At 36.7% G+C, this 22,194-nt stretch overlaps 1 protein-coding gene across 4 annotated transcripts in view; it reads left to right on the top strand.

Annotated features, from left to right (window-relative positions):
- The window catches only part of PCMTD1 (protein-L-isoaspartate (D-aspartate) O-methyltransferase domain containing 1), a 67,926-nt gene that overhangs the window by 12,324 nt on the left and 33,408 nt on the right, over positions 1 to 22,194 (top strand). For 2 of the 4 annotated variants that reach the window (XM_081071255.1, XM_081071253.1), the window contains 2 exons: positions 8,574 to 8,718; positions 16,911 to 17,342. In XM_081071255.1, coding sequence (XP_080927381.1) covers positions 17,036 to 17,342 — 307 coding nt within the window. In that variant the 5' untranslated portion in view covers positions 8,574 to 8,718; positions 16,911 to 17,035. Of the gene's footprint in view, positions 1 to 4,305; positions 5,722 to 8,573; positions 8,719 to 16,910; positions 17,343 to 22,194 lie in introns of those variants that run through there. The other 2 variants (XM_081071254.1, XM_081071252.1) reach the window with 2 other exon arrangements.

Below are 22,194 nucleotides of genomic sequence, written 5' to 3'. Positions count from 1 at the left end.
GCCCAGTGAGACCTGTCAGACTTCTGACCTCCAGAACTGTAATAAACTTCTGTAATTTTAAGCCATTACATTTGTGGTAATTTGTTATGGCAATGATAGAAAATGTATACAAATAAGTGAATTGTGATCATTTGATTTGTTAGGGAAATGATTGCCCATCAACCCCTTCAGCCAACAAAATGTTTAGATGACATTTACAAAATTGATAAAACTATTGCTGCTGTGTTTAAATGAGGGTGGTCTTGAGCCCTGCCAGATGGAATTTCCTATTATTTTAGCAGTGTCTTGAAGGTACCTCTGAATTTCTGGAGCTTCTTCCTTTCTTTAATGATAAAAATGGTATACCAGGCATGTGAATCAAAATGGTATGAAGGATGCTATTGAAGTTGGGAGAACCACAGATTGGAAGACTATCTTGAACTTAGTTACAGTAATTTAGCTAAAAGTGATAAGTAGTGGCAGAATGGTATTTTCACTAAGAGAAATGGGAGTAATTGAAAAGAGTAGCTAGTTTGAAAGGTAAGGGGCTATGTAGGTTTGGTTTCAGATATATTAAATTTGAAGTGATGGTAGGAACCCCCTCTCTGAAATTAATCTAGAAGCTTATTAAATGCACTGGAAATTTTGTGCTAAAGAGGAGGATAGTTTTGAATCAGAAGAACAGAGAAAGGAGAAGTACACACCTGCCCTAAAATCCTTGAGGCAATATGTTGGAGGAAGGTAGTGACAAAATTAACAGCTATCTAAATTGCTTTTCTGACAAAAGTTGCGTTCCTTGTACATTTGCTATATGGAGTTTTTTCAGTTTGGGGGAAAGAGTTTTGTACTTGAAGAAGTTGTATATAACCTTTGTTCTCAGTAGCAAAGAAAGATAATCCCTGTTCATTCACTGTAAATATGCAAAAATGAATTTCCATCCTAGATTTATGTCGTGCGGGGGACCTTGCTTGCTCTGCCATTTGTAGTGCGGGGCAGCCTGCGGGGTCTCTGGTCCCGCTCCCCGCATAAGAACGCAGGATATGGCTAGACCAAAAAGGAACACCCTCGGAGCCATAGGTAGGGGAGTCATACCACTATGGTCTCACTGGAGGCTGGGTTGGAGACACGAGGCAGGAGCCACACGATGTGCGACCTGCTGTCTGGTTCTCTGCCTGCCAACCAACCGACTTACTGATTCTCAACTCTCTGGACTCCCGACTCTCCAACCAGCGCAGCCATGGCAGTTATATCAGTGACTAACTGGTTACAGCTGATGGCCAATTAGCCACAGCTGACAGCCATCTACTACCGGAGTCAGCGCCTTTCATGTGAGGCCGAGAGCTTGGAAACTGCTCTCTGGGGCTCTGTCCCCACAACTTACCAGGTATAAAAAAAAAAAGTTTGGAGAAGTTACAGTAAGGTAGTTGGATAATACAAATTACTAAAAATTACTAGCTTTGAAAGTATTTTTGTTCCTGCAAAACACACATACTTCCCATCCAACACACATTAAAATAAAACAAATGCCCTTTGGAAACAAGACTGTCTTTCAGGTAATTAGCACCCTTCTTCGGTGTTTAGTGTATTTCATTTTTAGTATAGTAGTAAAGTATGTCATTTGCTGTTGCTTCTAAAATTGTTTTCTGCTAAAAGAGTAATATAACACATTTATTGAATTCTTTAGTGCCTGTTTATTATATATTCAGTTTTTCTCTGTGTTCCTACAACTCTGGGACTGCTGTAATCCAATAAATGTTTTTTGATAGTCTTTTTTTTTTTTCAATTTGAGATTCCACTAACAAAAATTAACCTTTGCTATTCCTTTTCCCTGTCATTTGTTTCAAGAATTTGTCTTTGCTATTTCCCTGCTCCTTTATTCTTTTGTGGATTTCTAATTTTAGCCTGCCTACCATGCCTACATCAGATTTAATGAGTTTTTCAGTGGTTTTATTTTGTCCTTTTCCAGGTGTGCTAATCATAGAGGGGAAAAGAAGGGCACCAGAAAGCTCATGTGCTTCAGTTAACAAGCTCATGTTTAAGCTGACTCCCAGGAGATGAAGCCACTATAACATGCTCCTCTCTGAAAGTTTGACTCTCATGGGTTCATGCTCGTAAGTTCCCGAGCAGGAACTTACCGATGACCGAATTGACAGCTGCTGCTCTCAGTACTGTATCACTGTTAGTTATCCAACTTTCCTCGGTGATCAGGATGGACAATTCTCATAGCACAAAAAAGCTCATGACACCTGTTTAACATTTTGCTAAGAAACTAAGATAAAGACCACCCAAATACTTAGAAGTTTTAAAAAGGAGGTGTTTGTGGGATATAGCAATTCAAGTCAAATCCAAGGGACTGTGGATGTTTTGGCTGACAAAATATTAGGGTCTATTGTATTCTAGTTCCTTTTATTTATTGTCTAACTGCTTGTCCTTCATTCCTCGATTGATGTGAGTGTAGTCTTTCTGGTTTTCAGGATTGTATCAGTCTAATCCAACCAGGAAAGACAAACCACAGTCATTTGAACAAGGAGAGTTCAATGTATGTAAAGAATTACTAACTATAACAGGATGGGCTAGTAAGTAAAGAGAGCTCTCAAGAGTATAGAAATAGGGAGCAGCCACAACCCCTAGGGCTAGAAATGAGCACCCAAGGAAGTGACCCATCCAGGCCTGAGGTCCAGACCTGGCTGAGAGGATGTGTGGCTCATCGGATGGCTGTGAGTTGCTGTAGTGAGCGCCTCCTTGATGGGATTTGCCTGAAATCTGCTCTCTGGGCTACTAGGGAAAGATTCTCAGAGAGAGATTTCACCTGGTCCAAAAGAGGGCACTGCAGGAACCTGGTGCTGGATAACGGTTATGTACCGTAGGAGCCTGCCAAGCAGGGTGGCTGACCAGGAAGCCAAACCGTTTCCTCCTGCATTGTGTTTCTGTCGCCATCTACCCATACTCTGGCACAACATTACCCATCAGTTGGAATTAATTTCTTCATTGAATGAATGTAACACATAACATTGTGTAAATTTAAGGTGTACAGTGTTTTATGTTGATACATTGTAATAAGATTGTCTTTGTAGCTATATTTATCACATTACATAATTATAGTAAAATATTGTCTATATCCATTATACTATGCATTCGATTTCTGGCTTATTTACTACTTGTATCAAGTTTGTACCCTCAAACAATATGAATCTTATTCTCCCCCATTCCCCGTATCCTGGTATCTACCATTTTACTCTCTGGAAGTAGAATATTTTTGATTAGTACTTTATCTCTGGTGGAATCAGGGCAATGTACTGTGCAGTATGCTTTTCTTAAAACATATCTCCATTGCTTTTGCTCCCATTGTCATTCAGAAACTTATCTATCAGCTGAAATGATAAGACTTTTGACTTAGAGGCTACCTTGTTTCCCTGAAAATAAGACCTAGCCGGACAATCAGCTCTAATGTGTCTTTTGGAGCAAAAATTAATATAAGATCAGGTATTACATTATTGTATTATGTTATGTTATATTATATTATATTATACCCAGTCTTATATTAAAATGAGACTGCGTCTTATATTAATTTTTTCCCCAAAACACGCATTACAGCTGATGGTCCGGCTAGGTCTTATTTTCAGGGATACATGGTATTTCTTACTTTTGTGTTTTGTTCCCCGCAGCTATTTCTTCCTTGCCTCCTGTGTTCTTTCACATTTAAATGTCAAAATAGAGTCATAGTCTCTGGCCCAAATATTTGAGCACTGCTTCTTTTCAATACACTGACTCAGATTAGTGGCTCTATCTACAATTTTAGGAGGTACTTTACACTTCCCTGGTTTATTTTAACAGTATAAAAGTTTTTGTTGTTTTAAAAACAGCAAAGGCATATTATCTCAGACAAGGTGTCACTTTTTGAATTTTTATGATATGTTGGAAAGAAACTTAACCAAAATGCTTGGAGCCATGAATTCTGTCAGTAAAACCTTGAACAGTAGTCATGCCCTTTGAGTGACAAGGTAAACTAGATAATTTTAAGGTTTTCTTTATAATTTTGATTATTTTTCTTGTCTTGCTTTTCACAAATATTAAGGTGCTGTATTTTGTTTGGGTTTATATGCACAGGGAACTATGGATTATGCCTTTGCTGTGATGGATGCAAAATTTTAAATTTAAATCTAGAATGAGATTTCAATTGTCAACAATACCGTTTTTGATTGGCCTCATTTTACTGCTATTACTGCAGTACTACAACTATTAAGAATTAAAGATGCCAAAAAAAAAAACTCTTGTAAACCTATGCTCCGTAGGTCTGTAGATCAAAGGGGGAATGATTTAGAAAATGTGATATTCATGCCTAGATTTTTTTCAGGTTGACTTTCTGAACCTATTTTTTAACTCTGTTGAGCATTTTACCAGACTTTGTGTACCCCCTTATATAGTATTTGCAAAACTACTTAGAATGTTTGCATTTCTAAAAATGTACTGTGGCTTAATATTGCATTAATTCTGAAAAAAATTGAATTTCTTTCCTCTCCCTGTGTTTGTATGTCTATCTTTATTTGTGACCTTGTCTGTCTCTCTGTCTGTCTGTCTATCTATCTTTCCTTTATCTTAATCTATCTATCTATCTATCTATCTATCTATCTATCTATCTATCAAATTTTTCTACTAATAGTAATGTCCCCATTTCCCATCCTGAGGACACTGAAATATCAACTCTTCTACCTTTTGGCGGGGACTGTAGTATCTCTACAGCATCTTCTCTGGATCCCACCTTCTAGTGACATTAATTTAGACCATTGACAATTACTTGTAAGTTTTAATACTTTGTGATAATACTTCTGGTATCACAGGTTTATCTTTCTCTGGCTATTGCATTTCTTAGTGATTTGCTTTTATTTTGAACTCCTGAAGCATTTGCCTTCCCCCCCTTTTTTTAAAATGTAGTTTTACCAACTAAATTGTAAGCTCCTTAAGGCTTTTGTCTCTTCTCCGATGAAATATACCCCAAAGCAGGCTATATTAATATGCGGTGGAGCATATAACTTGTCCAGTGCATAGATAATGTCTGCTGTTTTTTTCATATCTTAAATAACTGGGGAACTAAACAATTTATATGTTAGGGTCTTGAATTAGCTCCTCTTTGTTATAAGGCAACCTCAGAGGCAAAACAATTAGCCTATGGGGTGTGTGTAACTAAGTATTGGTCTCACCCTTTCATTTTGATTAAATGAATGTCATGCCAAAGATATTTTGCTCATTCATTTAGTCTGTCACTTACTGATTGCTTCCTGGATTTCAGGCCTTCTGCTAAGTGCTAGAAATAAACGGGTAAATGAATAGTCTGTAAAGCCTTTCCTTGAAGAGGCCACAGTCAAGTGGGTAGGAAAAAGAAAAATAACCTTGTGGAGAAGTGATATAGAGAGAGATTTAAAAGGTGTTTTGAAAACATTGGGAAAAGGCCCTATTATGTATCCTTGCAAAATTTATATCGTGGAAGCCCTAACCTTGACTGTAGCTGTTTCTGACAGTCGGGCCTCTAGCGAAGTAATTAAGGTAAAGTGAGGTCAAAAGGGTGGGGCTTTGATCCATTAGGTCTTTATAAAAGACACCAGAAAGTTTGTTATCTCTTTCCTTACACACCAAGACAAAGCATGTGAGGACACAGAAGGCAGCCATCTACAAGACAGGAAGAGAGTCCTCACCAGAAACTGATCATGCTGGCACCTTGATTTTGGATTTCCAGCCTCCAGAACTGTGAGAAAATTCTTTTCTGTTGTTTAAGTCGCCCAGTCTATGGTATTTTGATGTGGCATCCTGAGCTGACTGAGATAGGCACCTAAATGTCCTGGAGGTGGGCTTTGAGAAGATTTGTTGGAGGAAAGGGGGGTCTTTTAGAGTGATTGAGTGATAATTGTAAAGCAGTTGGTTGCGTGCTAGGCTCTGATAAATGTAGTTATTTAGTAGGGTACTTAAATTCTAATGAAGTAGACAAAATAGGTCTGTCTTTCCAGTGGTTGAACTCATACTCTGTCTGTGGAGGCCTGCACAAATGCAGCCATGTTTGTAATGCTGTTGTGAAGTAGGGTGAGGTTAGCATAGCAACCTGGGAATTCAAGGCTTTTGTTTCTTCTCCTATTTTTCTGTGGAAGATGAAGTACAACCATTTGTTCAATAAAGGATATCCTTCTTGAGAGGATTATGGCAGTGGTAATGAGTTTGCTATGGGAGATGGGAGTTACGGGTGAATAAAGACACAAAGGTATTCCTGGGTGTTACTGAAATTCCAGCTGAGATTGAGGAACATGAATATTTAGTGGATTTCTTTCCTCTGTAACAATGCACAGTATAAAACACTCCACAGAGAAGGGAGATGATTGGATTGGTCCAAGGTCAGGAGTTTGCAAAAGGAGTAAGGCAGAAAGTTAGACTGAGGAATTGAAGATAATGAAGAGTTAGTGAGTGGAGTCCTGTTCATGGGACCTATTTGCTTTGGGAAGAAAGTGATGCTGGTAGATATCAACAAGTTAGGGTCCATGGGTCAAACCTGGACCGCTGCCTGTTTTTGCATGGCCTACAAAGAGTGGTGTTTTTATTTGTAAGTGGTTGGGAAGAAAGGGGTAATACATTATGATGTGAAAGTTATATATAATTTAAGTGTCCATAAATAATAAATTTTTGGAACATAGCCATACTCTTTAATTTACATGTTTGTGGCTGCTTTTGCTTTACAGGTACAGAGTTCAGTGGTTGTAACAGAAACTATGGCCTGCAAATCCTAAAATATTTACTGTCTGGCCTTTTCCAGAAGATGATTGTTAGAGGACTAGTAACAGTGAAGATTAAATGTAGTGGTAGAAATGGTAGTGGTAAATGTAGAAAAAGAATGAGCATGTTAAATGTAAGACGTGATTGTAGAATAAGGATTCAGAGGTTGGACAGTGGATGAGTAGGTCCTCAGAGATTAAGGAGTTGCAGTTGTTACCTTTGAAGCTTGAATAGTTGTTGAAGATACCCAGGATGATGCTAAGAGTTGCGGAGTAGGGAAGACTGCAGTTGATATGCCAGAGTCCCCTCTAAAAACGGAAGAATTGATACTTCAGTGTCCTCAGTATGGGGACTGGGGAGATTATTATTGATAGATAGGAAAAATGTAATAAGAAATACAAATGTTTTCCTATACCTTTTCCAACAAGAGTTATTATTTTTTTAAAATCATTATCTTTTAGGGTTTCATAAATAAGGAAAAGTATCAGCTAAGGCCTGGAGAGGTAAATTGTTTCCTGAGGTCACATAGCTAAGAAGTTGTAGAATTAGGGTTCCAACATAAAACCCACAGTGTATTATATGATCCTTTATTTAAGTATAATTTTTGTTTATGTTGAAAGAGAACTGTGTTAGAATATGACTCATAAGGGATGTACAACTTGATATGAAATTATAATTTGATATACTAATATTCGTTCTACAAATTATTCTTCTAAGAATAGAACATGAATGAAGTAAAATTAAGTTATATTCCTATTGATATAAATCCTGTTGACTTCTGACCAAAGTTTTACATTGCTGGAGTGTTGTGACTCAGTCTAGATATATTTAGTACATTGTTACATTATTTTTGTCTGGAAGTTGATAACAATTCATGAACTTTCCTGTGAAGAAAGTGAATAACTTAACTAGAATAAAAATAAAATAGTCAAATAGGAAAACAATGGTTTTAGCTATCTGACTTTATTCTTATGTTTAATGAAATAGTTTAACTTTTGGTAGTTTTTTTCCCTACAGTCTCCACCAAGCTGTCTTAAGTTAGGTTTCAGTAATATAATATTTCCTATCAACTAAAATACTAATATTAAGAATAATTTAATTTTTTAAAAAAGAAGCATTATGTGCACTTACTTTGAAGAAATCTAAACAAAGGAGTAGATTAGATTTGTTTGCACTTATATTCATATATCATAATATTGGAATAGATTTACTCTTGTTTAATGACTTGCAAAACTTGAATTTCTTTCCAACTTGTGTCATCTTGGACAAGGCAACTGCTGGGGTTCAATTCTTTATCTGTGAAATGGAGTGAGCTCTTCTGAAATTCTTACCTCATAAGAAAGCTCTTTAAATTGAGTTTAGCTTCTGGATTATGGTCTCTGAATCCTCCATGCCTCTCATGGTTCCCAAGTCATAAATAAGTGATCAGTTTTTATTTACGGAATGAGGAAGTCATCAGATGAAGTCTTTTTGTGAAAGACACTTAATTAAAATATCCAAATGTAAGATAATACTAATTGCTTTGAGTAACTTCGTTGAGAGAACATTTAGTACTTTAAAGTATACTGTTAATAAACATATTTTTACTCACATAATTTGGCTTTTGTTTATACTTTGAAGAACAATCTAATTAGCATGAAATAATTCCTTATGTTATTAAAAACCTTTAGTTCTATGAATTCATTTTAGCCAAATTCAAAATGATTTTTAACTATTTGTCTGAAAATACATTATCCATTTAAGAGACTAGTTTCCTTGAACAAAGACTCTGTGAACCGAAGCCATTTATTGACCTTCTGTAATAATTGTGCTTGTGTCCTACTCTTTTGCTGGGCCAATAGTGAAGAAGTGTTGAATGCAGCCTGGAGAGATGTACTGGGTTTCAGTTAAAAAGCTTTCACCAGCCTTTTGGTTACTCAGTTTGGACTGTTTTCTCTAAATGAGTTTCATTGACTCAAGGAACTACTGATAACATTTAAACTTAAGGTGAGCGTCCTGGCACTTACTTTAGCGCCAATAAAATTACGTATTATGATCTTATGATAACAATTCATTTTTAGGAACTTAAACTTTCTATGGGTCATGAGTAAAAATGAGGATAAAAATTATTTATCCCAATAAATAAAGTGAATAGTATCTGTTGTGTGTGTGTGTGTTCATTTCTCAAGGGTCTCAGACCGACATTTCTGGTTGTGTTTTCTTGTTTCTGATGAGTGAATATGACTTGTAGTGCATGACATAAGATCTGTGAATAAGTCCAAATATCTCTGTGTTATATGGGAAAGAACAAATAATTTACCCTTTCTCATTCTTTTTTTTCTTCATTTGTATGGTACAGGAAACACCACTTGTCCTGTGAAAATACCATAGGGTAATTATGAAATTTTATGAGTTGGGATTGAAGCACTTTGAAAAATTAAGAATGATATATAACTAGATATTTTTAATGCAGCTTTTTACTAGTGTCTGTCCATAGATAAAATGATAAATGCACTTAGACTTTTTGAAAGTTTTTAAAGGTGCCCTCAAGATAATTCAATTTTATGACCTTCTAGGTGAAACAAACAAAGCTAGAAAAGATAGTGACTTGTTCAAAATCATATAGTGCATCAAGGCCAATCTGTGTTCCATTGTATCATAATATGTAGAAACAATATCTTTGGTGTGAGCTCATGATTTAGTTTACTTTATGACATTACATACTAGTAGAAGAGAATAGACACACATTATCTGAACTGACGAGTAATTCTCAAATTGTATAATTTTGCTTTGGAATATTTTAAAATTTTTATTTGAATATTTTGCTTTGTGAACTCATACATTTATTTTTTTTTAAGTAAAATAACACCCGCTTAAAAAAAAAAAATTAGCACAGGCAAAAGTTAGGTAGTAACTACCAAAGAGAGATTCTTTCCCTGACTGCTGCCTGCGTCCAGCTAAGTGAGCACAGAAGGGCAACTGGTCCTGATTTAGGCCTCTCAGTCTAGTTTATGGCCCAGAGCATGACAGAAGACACTGCACTGTTCTTTTCTCATTAATCTTTGTTTCAGTCAACTTAACTTATGAATGTGTGTATTCTGCCTTTCGTCTTCTGTATACACTGTTTCTTCTTGACACCTCTAACTTCAGTGTTTACATTTTCATTCTGTAGTTTTATCTTAAGGAGGTCACTAGGTGATAACTTCACCAGGATTTCAGAACTGGTACTTATTTGTTTTCCCTTTTTGGTCTTCTGTGTTTAAAAATGAAAGTTTCAAATACGCCTTTTTTTTTTGGTCATAGAAGTGAAAGAAAGTGAACTATTTCACTTTGTGTATTTAGAAGCTTTTTATGCAGTGCACTATATCTTCTTCACAAATTTAGGATGCACAGTGGTAAATGACATCAGATGCTTTATTTCCCACTATTCTATTCCTTCTTTGGAACCCAGAGTGCTAAAAGGGGAGAAAAAGAAGAAATAAATAAGAGGTTGAAAGAAAGGAAAAGAGATCTAAATTGAACACTTTTTTCAACTAAGAGAATGTAAAACTTACTTTTGAATTACGGGCCAGCAGCCTCTGTGGAAATTGTTGTTTCAGGATGGTTTCATGGCTTGACAAATTTGACATGAGTTGTGGCTTAGCTACTCACGAGCTGTGAGCTTGTCTTGCAGTCTCTGTGAACTTTAGTCTTATCAGTAAAATGAGGTTAGTGCTTTTTCATAGGGGTATGGTGAAGAAAAAGAGCCCAGTGCGCGGGATAATAGATATGTAGGAAATTGCATGTATGTGTTATCATTACTTAAAAAAGGTTTATATTTATCATTGGATGTAAAGTTAATTAGATGGTTTTGGCATCTTTTGGCCTGTGAGTAGTGAATCTTAGCTTAGCCTATTTCCTTTTGTTTTATTATTCTGTACAGTTGACCCTTGAACAAAATGGGTTTGAAGTTTGTGGGTTCACTTATATATATGTGGATGTTTTTCAATAAATATGTACAGTACTGTAAATACATTTTCTCTGATTTTCTTAATATTTTTTTCTTTAGCTTACCTTAGTGTAAGAATACAGTACACAATACATATAACATACAAAATATGTGTTAATTGAGTCATTGGTAAGGATTATGGTCAACAGTAGGCTATTATTAGTAATTAAGTTTTTTGGAAGTCAAAAGTTATACATAGATTTTCGACTGTGTGGGGGCTAGGAGGGTGGCGGTCAGTGCCCCTAAAGCCCCATATTGTTCAAGTGTCAGCTGTGTTTATATTTCATCATATGTATTTGTTATCATTAAGAAAAAAAATTTCCCCTCTAGTTCCTTATGTACTCGAAGCAGCCTTGGTCCATGACTCCCATGACAAGATGTTTGAGGGCATAAGGAAGAAAGATCCTTTGTTCATGCCGTCACATGGTGTGTTCTCCTTGGAATCACTAGTTTCTTCCCTGCAACGCTGGTTGAGCTTGTCCTCACCTTTGCAGAGAAAGGAGCAGCAAGGAGCAATTGGCTGCTTGCCACTGGTTGCTAGGAGGGTTGGAAAATGAGTCAGCATTCATTCTGTTCTCTTTCCACTCTGCGACATCTGTCTGCCATCTGTCTGCATCCCACCTCCTTTGACTTGTCTTTAACCTTCCATGAAACATCCCTAAGCTGCCTGTAAGTCACCATAATTCTGAACTGGGCCTTCAGTAGTGCTTCCCCTAAACCAAATACATTAAAGCCACACATCTCATTTTCAAAGAATAGCAAGCAACTTTTGAAACACTTGGCATATCATTTCAGGTGAGCTTATGTGATTATGTCCTTTGGCCCCTCACTCCAAACACATATACTAGAGAGGAAATTTCAGGAAGTGAAATTTTGTTCTGTGAATAAATATGACAACTTCTTCTCAGACAGACATAACTGCTTAAGCTGTTCTGTCCTTTATTCTGACACTTTTTCTTATTCTGCCTTTACCTTTTATTTTTCTCAGATTCCTTAATTTTGCTTTTATTGCTTAATGCGGGACTTGAACACCTTTAAACGGTTTTTCTTTTCTATGTTAGAGAAAATGGCAGAAGTGGGATAAAAAAAAGTTGTGGCTGATATAACAGAAGTGCCAAAGCATGCACAACCAGTCCTAGATAACTAAAATTCAGCTGCATGGGTTCTACTGATGCTGAAATAGCAGGGAAATTAGAGCTCTGGGGAACATTAGGAATCAGAATTTAGCTTCTTTCTTCATTTCACAGGGTTGGAAATGACATTCTGGAGAGTTTCCCAGAGCCACACAACAAAGTCATCATTGGGACCAAAGCTATACCTTGATCTCTTGACGTATATTTGGTACTTTTCTGTGATTCAGATGGAATTATCTCAGAATTCACAAATGGCAAACATTTCTGTGACCTGATGTTATGATGGCTTTTAAAATAACTGTTTGCTTTATTCTTATAAAATGTAAAGTGTATTTCAAAGTTGGAGGACTATTGTTCAATTGTCAAAGTATTCAAACTTTTTGCAAACTTCTGATATGTACATTGACTATAATCCAAATCCAACAGTCAGGGGACTGGTTACATCCTGGTGCATCCATTTGGTAGGATATCTCACCTCCAGATTTTGGAAAATTTTTGATGGTATGAAGAAATGCTTAACATACAAAGTGAAAGTCTGAAATAATATATACAGTATAATGCCAATATTGTGATTTTAAAAAGCATATAAATGCTGAGAAAGTAAATACCAGTGGTCCTTTGTTAGGATTATGAATAATTTTTGTTTATTTTACTGGGTTTTCAAATTTCCTACAAATGCACATACTATTTTTATAATCGAATCAGTGAATATTATGAAAATAAATGTATTAATTTCCCCACAATTTAAGGACAACGGATATAGTAAAATGACATCTCTGAAGCTCTGTAGTGTATTTGTATTATTATCTATTTTTGTTCCTTGATTACTGTAGAAACATTGTTCAATGTATTTTTATTCCTTAGGAAATTGTATTCCATGTGTCTATTGTACATCATCTACGGTAGTATATATAACTCTTTTATTTTTACTTTTACTTGTCAATTTTGTTAAAATAATGCATGCACACAGTTTAGAAAGTTAAGGGATACCACAAGCCTTGAAGACAATTCACCTGTTTCCAACCTGTGGCCCACACTCCAGAGGGAACTTAGTGCATTTAGCTATTTCATAAAGAACTTACCTCCACATTGCTAAGATGCTTCTACTGCTCTTTTTCTATTCATTAATTTTCAGCAGCATTTATTTTCTGTTATATAATGAAGTGTTGATTCCCACACCTGTGTTTACATCTTCCCACCTCATCCTTCCAGTGTGGTTAAATGACTATTCAAATGGAAAGCAGTTGCGTCCCCTGCCCCCTCAACCAAATAATGTAATTATAGTTTCTTTCTTTTACAGTTTTGGTTTTTCCTTAACATCTTAAAATTAATCTTCACAGTATACCTCTCAAGCTCTAAAAGCCTTCCCTGGCTCCCATAGTCTGCAGCAGTAAGTCCAAACTCAATGTGTGTGTAGCCTGTGAGCCTACCTGGCTCCTCTTCATTCTTCTAATCTCATCAGGCACTACTCTCTATCCTGTGCTTCATTCAACTCTGAGGTACTGTTGTAGTGCTTTGAGGGAGCATATTGCCTCTTGCCTCCTTGTTGTTTCTACATCCCTGACCACCTTTCCTTCCTTCTACCTTCTGTACTTACTGAGGCTTCGTCTTCTCTAGGAAAGCCTCTCAGTCCTTTCATCCCCACTCCCACCTCCAACGAGTCTGGGCTAGGTACCCCTTGTATAATTCTGCCATGGCCTTACTCATCGGATTTTGTAATTGTTTCTGCTAGCTGTTCTACAGATGTGGCCTGGGATCTCCGAGGCCTCCTAAGATCCTTTAAAGGGTCTATGGGATCAAGTACTGGGTTTTTCTATAATATCTGAAAACCACTAATGTTTTACAAAAAAGCAGGACTTGTGGGGAAAATAGCACTCAAAGCCTGTACTACTGTGTAAACCAGTTTACCAGCAAAAACAATAGCCGTCCTAATGAAATGTTTAGCACAACTAAATAAATTTCTGCTGTGATTTGTACCTAGCATCACAGTCAGTCCTTCACAGCCTTAAATCCTAAGTTTCCTCTTTCTAATTTGAGGTTTAGGCTCTGGAATACAGTTTGCTTATAGATATAATTTTATTTGCATATGGTATCATTTTTATTAAAATTAAAAAATCTGTATATGTATATAGCTTTTATTAATCTGTTTGAATTCAGGGGAAATGTCTTAGTATTTTTTTTCATCTGCATTCACAGCTTCTCCAGATCACTTAAACACACTGTACCAGCATCTCATTGCCTTATATATAGAATTTTCAACTTTTTGCTTAAGGTCTTTATAAACTGCTAAAGTATCTCTGTAATATGTGGAAGCTTGTACCTTCTTTCACTCAAACCATGAACAGATATTGTGAACCATCCCAACTTCCTCATTACCTCCACATCATTACCCTATATACTAAATGTATGAGCTAATCTGTGTTAAAGAAACATGCATTGTAGCAGATTGTACCTCCTATTCCAGGAAACTTTTCCTGACCCCCTCCCACCTGGATATCCTTACGGTTTTCTTTCCAAATCTGTCTGTCTTTCCAATCAGACCAGAGAGGAAGGAGTCTGGGAAATTCATACTTTTTAACTGGTCCTTGTTGACAAGGTAATGTTTTTTTTCTAGCTTCTGAGTATCTGGTCTCAGATCTGTTGCAGTAGGTCTGAAACACAGATTACACTGCACTTTCTAAAATGGAAATGGAATTGTCCCTCCCTTATTAATATCTGTAATTGACTCACTGTTGCCTATAGTACATGTTCTTAAATTAGAGTGAATCATGGATCTGTACGAACTCATGAACCTTCTGAAATTGTATGCAAAACTTCTGATTTGTTTATTGTTTTAATACAGAGAGGGGCCATAAAAATGATCAGACTCTCAAATACCCACACACACACAAATCACTGACCCATAGGATAAAGGTCTTACAGTGCTGCAAAGTATCCAGCTGCATGTAGTTTCTCAAAAGTATCATCTGTTCCCTTGCTTTAGTATCAGTTGCTTCCTCAGTCTTTAATTCTCTTGCTCATGCCTTTAAAAGGCTTTCCTTGATCCCTGGATTCAGTTCCCACTTTGGGTCCCTCTGGGCTTCTGTACCAATGGTCGGTCACATGCGTTGCAGCTTACAGCAGCACTCCGTCCCTTTACAGATGGTTTCTCACTTGAAAGGGGGCATGCAAATGATTTCCTTGTAGACTTATTGTAGTTTTTAATGAGATAATCTACAGATAATGCTTAGTACAGTGTCTGTCAGCAAATGGTTGTAGTACTTGTTTGTTTGATTCTTCCTCTTGCATTTCTCAACAAGAGTATGAGTGTCTGTGCAGTAAAGTCAGTGTTGTTTGTTTTGCTGTGATAATTTTGGATAGGTTTGAATTCAGTTGGACCTGAGAAGGGTAAGGTCATTCTTCAGCCCTAGAACCAAATAGGGAGATAATTTTTCAGATTTCTAAATTATGGCATTTCCATTAGAGCCACTTGTTAAATGTCTATGCACAGTCAGAATTACTCTTATAAAATCCTCAGGCATGTGCCACACTAGAAATTGACAGGAACTATGTACCAATCTATTGTAGCCATTTTTTCTTTCATATTGGGAAGACGTTCATTCTTTGAGTACCAGATAAAAAAGCTAACCTATACTTACTTACAGGCCATGTCATTTAAAAAAAATTTAAATGCCAGAATTGCACTCTGCCCGTTGAGATTCTTGAGCTGTAAAAGGATGCCAAAACTAAGATCCATTGAAGGAACAGCAGATTGGTATCTCCTATGCATTACATGTTACGAAATAATACTTGTGGAGGAAAATGGTGCTGTAAACCCTTGTACTTTTAAAATTATTTGTTTTTGTGGTTGTGGGGGCTATTGGAGCCAGCCAAGTTTATGTGAGTTTGAATAAGTTAAACAGTAGTGTGATGTGAATTTACAGTATTTCTTCTACTCTTAGAAAGTTTGAAGAAATCATAGGAAAAGACCAAAGGTGACACAGAGACAGGCACTGGGACAGACTGGTGAGGAAGCTGCCCCAGTAGTTTTGTAGCAACTTGGTACCAGGGATCTGAGAATCCTGACAAAGCTTGAGACCTGATTGCTTTCTTGAGGGTGCAGCCTTACTTACCAGAGTTGGTTGTCATAATCTTCGTTTTTGGCTTTCCCTCTTTCCTGATAAATTCAGAAATTGGTGTATGCATTTACTTATTAACTATAGTTGAATGGAGCTTAAATTGTGTATTCAGTATTACATATTGACATTTTTGTTTATCAGTGTGCACTTACGTTTCCATTCAAAGATGCTGAATTTGACTTGTTAAAGAAGTTTGTGTGTGTGTGTTTATGTGAAATATATGTTCTAAGTGCTTAAACTATTAAAGTGGTTAATAAAATTTGTGATCTTAGCACAAAATTTCCCAAACAAAACAATTTTTATACACACACACTTTAAAAATGTGTCTGTTTTCATTTTTACATTTTGTAATCAGTGTTTGGATAATATGTTTTTCTTTGTGTTCACATTTTGAATTTATGCGATATGTTTAGGAATTGTTAGCAGATTTTTAAATTAAGGACTTTTAAATCAATCAAGCATTCCATGCATATTAGACTAGATTTACCATGCTCTATGGAAGGCCAAATGGCTTGGTGATTAAGAGCATGGTTCCTGGAGTTTGAAAGACTTGGGACTATATCCCAGCAGTGTTACTTTCTAGAGCAGCACACAGCTCCTGACCACATGTAGGTAGCTACTAAGCACTTGAAATATGACAAGTATGACTAATTGAATATTAAATTGTATTTTAATTAATTTATGCCTAGGTAAACAACATGTGACTAGTGGCTACCATATTGAGCCTTACAGTATGAGGTGACTTATCTTTTCTGTTCCAGATTACCCATCTGTACTAATGCGATCATACTTAAGATGCCTTTGTGGTTGTTACAACAATAATTAAAATAATATATTTAGCACTATATGTCCTTTAGAAATAAATGGTAGTTATAATGACTATTACATATTTGATAAACTGGAATTACTTTCTTTTTGGGTATTAATTTAAATCTGTTTATTTTTATTCTTCCCTTTCAGGATTAATTTATTTTTGGAAATCAAGTGCAATATTAAAACGAAAACACACAATACTACATTATTGGAAGCCATTTCTTCTAATTTTTATTGCATTTTAAAATTTATGATTTGATTTGAATTCTATCATGGGAGGAGCTGTGAGTGCTGGGGAAGATAATGACGACTTAATTGATAACTTAAAAGAAGCTCAGTATATCCGCACTGAAAGAGTGGAACAAGCCTTCAGAGCGATTGATCGCGGAGATTACTACTTGGAAGGCTACCGAGACAATGCTTACAAAGACTTAGCCTGGAAGCATGGGAACATACACTTGTCAGCACCTTGCATTTATTCTGAAGTTATGGAAGCATTGAAACTTCAACCAGGATTGTCTTTTCTTAACCTGGGAAGTGGAACCGGATATTTAAGTACAATGGTGGGCTTAATTTTAGGTAATTTTATTTTTGTAAAATTCTTTTTTAAAAAGTAAGCTGAGTTTGTATTACTGTTTATGATTTACAGCATTTGTAATTTTGTGTACAGTATCTGTTTGAATGTATATCCTCAAAGTAGTTGTCTTCCTTACTTAAATGGAAACACAAGGTAGTAGTCATCTTTTCTTATTCTCACCTCTGAGCCTGATAGTTGCCTTCTGCATTCAATCCTAGACTTAAAAGGCTCTTGGAACTATTTCTCAACCCCCAGTCATTGTGTGTACTTAAAATTGAACAGCTGGTAGGCAGGAGACTCAGGAGTATAATATGTTTCAGGTAAAGTATTCTGACTGCTGGCATAGAATTTGATAGTTATCAGTATCCCATTTTAGAGGGAATGCTGCCAGGTTTTTGTTAAAGATACAGGAGTAAGTGGAATGCAGAGGATGTGGCACTGGTGGGGCAAAGCAAAGGGTTGAAAGAAAAAAAAAAACAGAAGAGAGAAGTATATGTCATTAAACTTTCAGTATACTTATTGTTTGTCCTGCCAGGCATTATTTCTGGTGTGAGTATGTAGCAGTGATCAAGAGGGACAAAGCCTTTGAGAAGCTTACTGGGTGATTACTACAAGGGCTAGGCATTATTTAAAGCACTTTAATATACAGTAACTCATTTAAGGTTGCTAATGATCCTAGGAAGTATAAACTGTTATGATTCCCATATGTATAGGTGAGTTAAACCAAGGCACAGAGAGATTAAACCTAAAGTCACATAACCAGGAAGTAACAGTTGGAGAACATGGATATGAGTGGAAAAAGCATGGCTGGAGGAAATCTGTAAGACATGATGTTGGATGGAGGATGAACAACCATGAATTTTACTAAGCCACTTAGTATTTACTGATTTACTGAGTGCTACCGTGTGGCAAGCATTAGGGAGAGCATTAAGACCCATAACATAGATTCTTGCCCTTAAGTTCACAGACTGGTGGGGGCAGAGAGACAAAACCCAGCAGGTCTCATCCAATGTGATACTATAGTTAAGATATATGCCCAAGTTGTAGAGGTGAGACTGGCTTAAAATTTACTCCTAAGTGATGGGGAATCATTGAAAGATTTTAAATAGAGAAGTGACTATAGTAGGATAATTATGTCCCATTGTGCTGGAACAGTATTAGTTTATCCCTGTAGTCCTAGCATCAGTATTAATACGTCATTTACTTTCCCAAAGTGTCCCAGTTTGGACAGTAAATATGTGGTCACATATGACATTTAAGGCATTTTTAGTTTTGAAATTTTCCCTTCTACACACTGGCGTCTTACTTTCTCTCCTGATCGTGGAACCTTCAATCTATTTTGTTCAAAAAAAAATTGAGCACTTTCCTCTCACAAGTGAGTCAGTTCCCGATACAATACGTAATAACGACTCAAAAATGGTAACAAATTATTATTTTTTACCAAGAAAGATATTTAGGAGGTTATATTTAGATTTGGTTCTCCTGCTGTCAGGAGAGAGGAATTTCTCAGCAGATTGAGAACCCTAGGCATCTATCACTTCTATCACTAGTGCTTCTTTGAAAAAGGAATCTAGGTTTTCAGACAGTTTCCAAATCAAAGGAACTTAGTGGGGGGGGGGGGCAAGGGCTAGGGAGAGATTCTTTTCAAGAGTGGGAGTTACCCTTCTTGAACCAGTGCATTTCTTGACCAGCTCTGGAAACTTTAGGCTGGAGTCCAGGCTTCGCACCATCTCTGGCCAGCCTCAGAGCACCTGTTATACTGTTTTGCACTTCTCCAACCCTGTTGTCAACCAGCTCTTGCTGAGGGAGGTCAGTCTCACTAAAGCTCTGGCCAGGGAGAGGGTCACAATTAGCAGTCTTGCTAGCAGTGAGATCGCTCCCTTAAACTACATTTCTTTTTTTTATTTTTTATTTTTTATTAATTTCAGGTGCACAAGACAAGGTAATACTTAGAACGTTCATCATTTATATCCCTCACACTGTGGACCCCCCTCCGCCCTTCCACTATCCCTCTGACATCGCACCGAGCCATCACATTATATACATAAAATTATAATTGGCATTCATTATTGTTCAGCTTCAGGTGTACAGTACATTGCTCAAGCATCTACATCTTCCCTGAGGTGGTCTCCCAAATGGGACACGTGTCCATCAGATACCCTACAAGATCTTTACAACATTATTTATTACATTCCCCAAATTATTTTTCAAAAACCCTGAGGCCATTTTGTGGTTGCCAACTGTTTTCTAATCCCCTCACCTTCCCCCTTATTCCCCCCCACCGCCCATCTAACAACCCTCAGTTTTTCCTCTTTGTCCCCAGAACTGTTTCTGATTAGTTCATTCACTTATTCTTTTCTTTAGATTCCGTGTATAAGTGAGATCATATGGTACTTGTCTTTCTCTTTCTGACTTATTTCGCTTAACATAATGTTCTCTAGATCCATCCATGTTGTTGCAAATGGTAAGATTTCTTTTTTAGTCTCAGTTTTCAAGAGATTAGATTACTTTGCCCATGTGCATTTGTAGTGTGACCTCAACCTTTACTGTATCTTGAATGTCCTTTAATCCTTTAATCCACACCAGAGAGCAGTGGAGGGAAACAGACTCTTGTGTAAATGATCCACAATGCACTAGATATTTTCTTCCTGTTATAGGCTGCAGGAGTCATGGGTCTTTAGTTATATGTGCGACTATGATTACTAGACATTATTCCTGGATTTACTGTGTGTGATCCTGCACAGTCAAGACCAAGATATAGTTCCTCTTCTTTTGATGGGAAATAGTCGTTTTGTGAGAAAGATAAAATAAAAGCATTTTAAAGAAGAAAAAGGAGGGGAGCATTTGAGATCTTGCCCCCCAGCACATGTCATCAGGTTGGCTCAAATAAACTCATAAAAATTCCCTACAGGTTGGTGTGGGGGGAAGAAGGAAAGGGAGAAACAACAGTCTGTAAAACTATGATTGCATGATCACAGCTAATAAATCTTGGATCTACCCAGCTTCTGAGGGAGCTTAATCTTTTTTTCCCCTGCCCCCCTTTTTTGGTTTTTGTTTTGAGAACCTTTAAATCAAGGAAGAGAGGATACATCCATAAAAATCACTTAGAACTAGATCCAAAGAGGGTTTACATGCTCCCTATAATTATCTGAGTATAGTGAATCAGATTTGATTCTGTTGCTTCACCGTAACCTTACTAACAGAAGTTCACTCCTTATTAAGTAACTACAAATATAACACCATGGCTCCTAGCCATGTTTCTCTGCCAGTCATAAGATGGGCATGACAGGTGTGCACCATCGGCAGTGGTTCTCATCTGAGGACATGCTCAGTATAATCTGGAGGAATCCAGGCTGAAGCAGGGAAAGCAGGGCCTCTGTGCTTTGATGATACAAATAAGGAAGATATTTGTTGAGGAATTTCCATGCTATTCCAGAAGCATACCTGAAGAGGTTGGGTTACCATCTTGAGGGAGCTTTTGTTGTTCACTGAGAGGAAGTTAGATTTATCTTAACTTCAAGAAATTTCTTTTGATTAAAGTATATTTAAAGCAGTTATTCATAAATGGAATTTATTTTTGCCCAGGACCTAGAGAATGGATCACCTTGTTTAGACAGCTTAGTTTCAAATTGAAGATAAATTCTTCTTCTTGTACTCGTTTCTCCCTGAGAGTCTCCCTGAGAGAACTAAGGAATTTCATAAAGAATCTTGTATTTAATTGATTTCCCCTCTCAGTACTATCTTCTCATACCTAGGGGAATCCCATTGAAAAATAGGTTACAAGAAAAGAAGCCTCCCAACTCCTCTACTCGCAGAGTTGAGTTACATTATCAGAACCATGAAGGCAAGTTACTCTTGATAATCTTTCTGACCCAAGTAATGATGGTTCTCCATTCTGGTCCTTGCTTAGGGATTCACTCCCATTTTCTTGCATAACCCATCATACAAAAATTGTACGTTTCTTATACAACCTATAATATCAAGGTTTATCCAACTTAATGACTTTCTTAGTGTCTTGCCTAATTCTTCAGTTAATAGAAGATTGCCAGAGTCATTCCAACAGTAAGTGTACCACTGGCTCAGCACTACAATATTATTTCCTAAGGTGAAACAATAAGCTTGTGTGCTTAACGGGAAATTGCCGTCATAAGTAAATACCAACAACTGCTGGATTGTCCTAAAGGGCTAATTAGTTAAGCTGTATGATGGCATCATGTTTGGTCTCTATGCTTTTTTCTTCCTCTCTTTATCGCAGGACATTAAATGGTCCTCATTCAGTTATCCTCGTATTGCCTTGACTTCAGATACTCCTATTTTCTTTCCTATTAGCCCTGCTCAATTCAGTGAGTTTTAGTAAATTGCAGAGTTGTGCAAGCATTATTATAATCCAATTTGAGAACACTCCCATCATTCCAAAAAGATCCCCCAAGCCCAGTTGCATCCACTCCCTATTTCTACCCCAGCCCAGTACTCATCTCCTTTCTGTTACTATAGATTGGCCTTTTCTGTCAATTTCTTATAAATACAAGCATACAATATATGGTCTTTTGTGTATTGTTTCTTTCTCTTAGTGTTATGTTTTCAAGGTTCACTCATGCTGTAGTGCGTATTAGTAGTACTCCATTCCTCTTTATGGCTGAAGAATAGTCCATTATAAGGGCATAGCACATTTTGTTTATTCACCACTTTTTGGCTGCTATGAATGATTCTGCTATGAATATTCATATATAAATTTTTGTGTGGACGTCCATATTAATTTCTCTTGGGTGGATTTCTAGGAGTGGAATTATTGGGCTATATGTTAAGTTTATGTTTAATTTTTAAAGAAATTGCCAAACTTTTCAAAAAATGGTT

The sequence above is a fragment of the Rhinolophus hipposideros genome (genome assembly GCF_964194185.1).
Source record: "Rhinolophus hipposideros genome assembly, chromosome: 13".
Classification (NCBI taxonomy): domain Eukaryota; kingdom Metazoa; phylum Chordata; class Mammalia; order Chiroptera; family Rhinolophidae; genus Rhinolophus; species Rhinolophus hipposideros.
The sequence above is the reverse complement of the archived record's forward strand: the minus strand, read 5'-3'. Positions and strand labels throughout refer to the sequence as shown.